Source organism: Nelumbo nucifera, chromosome 7, assembly GCF_055504915.1.
Source record: "Nelumbo nucifera cultivar China Antique chromosome 7, China Antique-T2T, whole genome shotgun sequence".
NCBI classification, from domain to species: Eukaryota; Viridiplantae; Streptophyta; class Magnoliopsida; order Proteales; family Nelumbonaceae; genus Nelumbo; species Nelumbo nucifera.
This window is the reverse complement of record NC_142655.1, coordinates 27,825,989-27,827,611: the sequence shown is the minus strand read 5'-3', so window position 1 is coordinate 27,827,611 and position 1,623 is coordinate 27,825,989. Positions and strand designations below refer to the sequence as shown.

At 40.8% G+C, this 1,623-nt stretch overlaps 1 protein-coding gene across 1 annotated transcript; it reads right to left on the bottom strand.

Annotated features, from left to right (window-relative positions):
- Positions 1-246: 246 nt before the first annotated feature.
- On the bottom strand, positions 247-1,225 carry LOC104593383 (zinc finger A20 and AN1 domain-containing stress-associated protein 5-like). The gene has a single exon (XM_010253163.3). The coding sequence runs from the start codon at positions 870-872 to the stop codon at positions 423-425; it is 450 nt and encodes a 149-aa protein (XP_010251465.1). The 5' UTR covers positions 873-1,225; the 3' UTR covers positions 247-422.
- Positions 1,226-1,623: the final 398 nt, after the last annotated feature.

Sequence of the window (1,623 nt, the reverse complement as noted above, 5' to 3'; positions counted from 1 at the left end):
ACCCACACCCCGACTCAGCCCGGCTTGACGCATGCATATGAAATAGAATCCCCAACCACCCCAAGCCATGAAACCATATGTATATGTACCCCATTTGGGTTCCCATAAGGGAAAGGTCATATCTCCTAGTAATAAGCTTAATACTTCCTTTAATTTTCAGACGTAGGATTCAAGCAAATTAGGAGATTAAAAATTAGGCTCAAGAGCCGAGTGAAACAAAATTTTGAAATTTTTGGTAAAGGTCAAAGCTTATGTGAGCATGTGACATGTGTGAGTATGTACAAATAAATAGGAAAGACAAAAAGTTAAAATGATAAAACAAACCCTACTAAACTTTTGAATCACACTCCAAACAAATTAAAACAGTAACAACCCTCCCCTCCCCGAACGTGATGAGAAGGAAAAAAAGGAACAAAATCCATTTAAATCCTATCCTGTAGCTTGTCGGCCTTGACTGTTGCATTTGCCTGAGCTATGGCAAGTCTTCCTGCGGTCTTGAAATCGAAGCTGCAATCGTGCTTTTCTGGGTAGCGGTGCAGCGAGCAGAATGTTCTCCCACACCTGCAGGTGAATCCCAGTAACCCCACACGCTTGCTGCAGTTTGAGCAACGGTTCGCCGGTGTTTTCCAGCCACCGACCAACGATGCAGAAGAAGATGTCGTTGAAGGTGATGCCGACGGCGAAGATGAAGAGACGATTGGGTGGTCACGTTCTCTAATCTCCACCGTGGCCCTCGGAATAGATTGATCCTTACAGAGATGGTCTCTGTAACACTTAGAACAGAGGTTCTGATTTGCCGGTGTCCCGAAAAACCCACATCCATTAGCGCACAATCGTGGCTGCTCGGGAGCTTCAGACCTCTCAGAAGCCATGTCTTCGCTCTTGCTATCTCCGGGAGATGCTGGTTTGGTGCAACTGAGTACGTTGAGTCGTCTTGCCTCAGATTGTTGTCTGTGTAGTTCTCAAATCTTCTATATTTAAAAGGAGAAGAAAGAAATGCAATTCCTATACCCAGTCGGATCGGTACGAAAAATAGAAACCTCTGTTCTAATTAGTGAATATCAAAGAAAGCATCTCCTAATTAAGATTCAATTCCTAAAGATCATAGTTCAGAAGCTTAACGGAAATATGACTGCAGTTTGTTTTCCCAAAAATGAAAAAAGAAAATCTTTTCGGACTCTATCAATCTTTGTTCAAGTTCAAGCCTGATTTACCCAATCAAGCTTTGTCCAAACTAAAATTTGACACAGTTGATTTGGGCCTTGAGTTAGTTACTTGGGTTTGGGGGGCAAACGGTTCGAACATGACCCGATCCAAAAAGATCCTATCCTGATTCCAATCAAATTCAAATAAGGATTCGAATTTTAATTTAAATCATATGAATTATTTATCGGATCTGATTCGGAAATACTCCAATTTGAATCCTGTCCGATCCATTTGCATCCTAGTTCAGGCAAGCCTATCAAACTAAAACATATCTAAATAAATGATAATTACCTTCATTTTTTTGGAAGCCTTGGAAATGTCAAGTGAGAAATGGGTGTGTCTTAACTCTTAAGTATATGCTAACTCTCTGAAATAGGGTATAATTGAGTCGAGTCAATTTGAGTATTCAAAAAATAC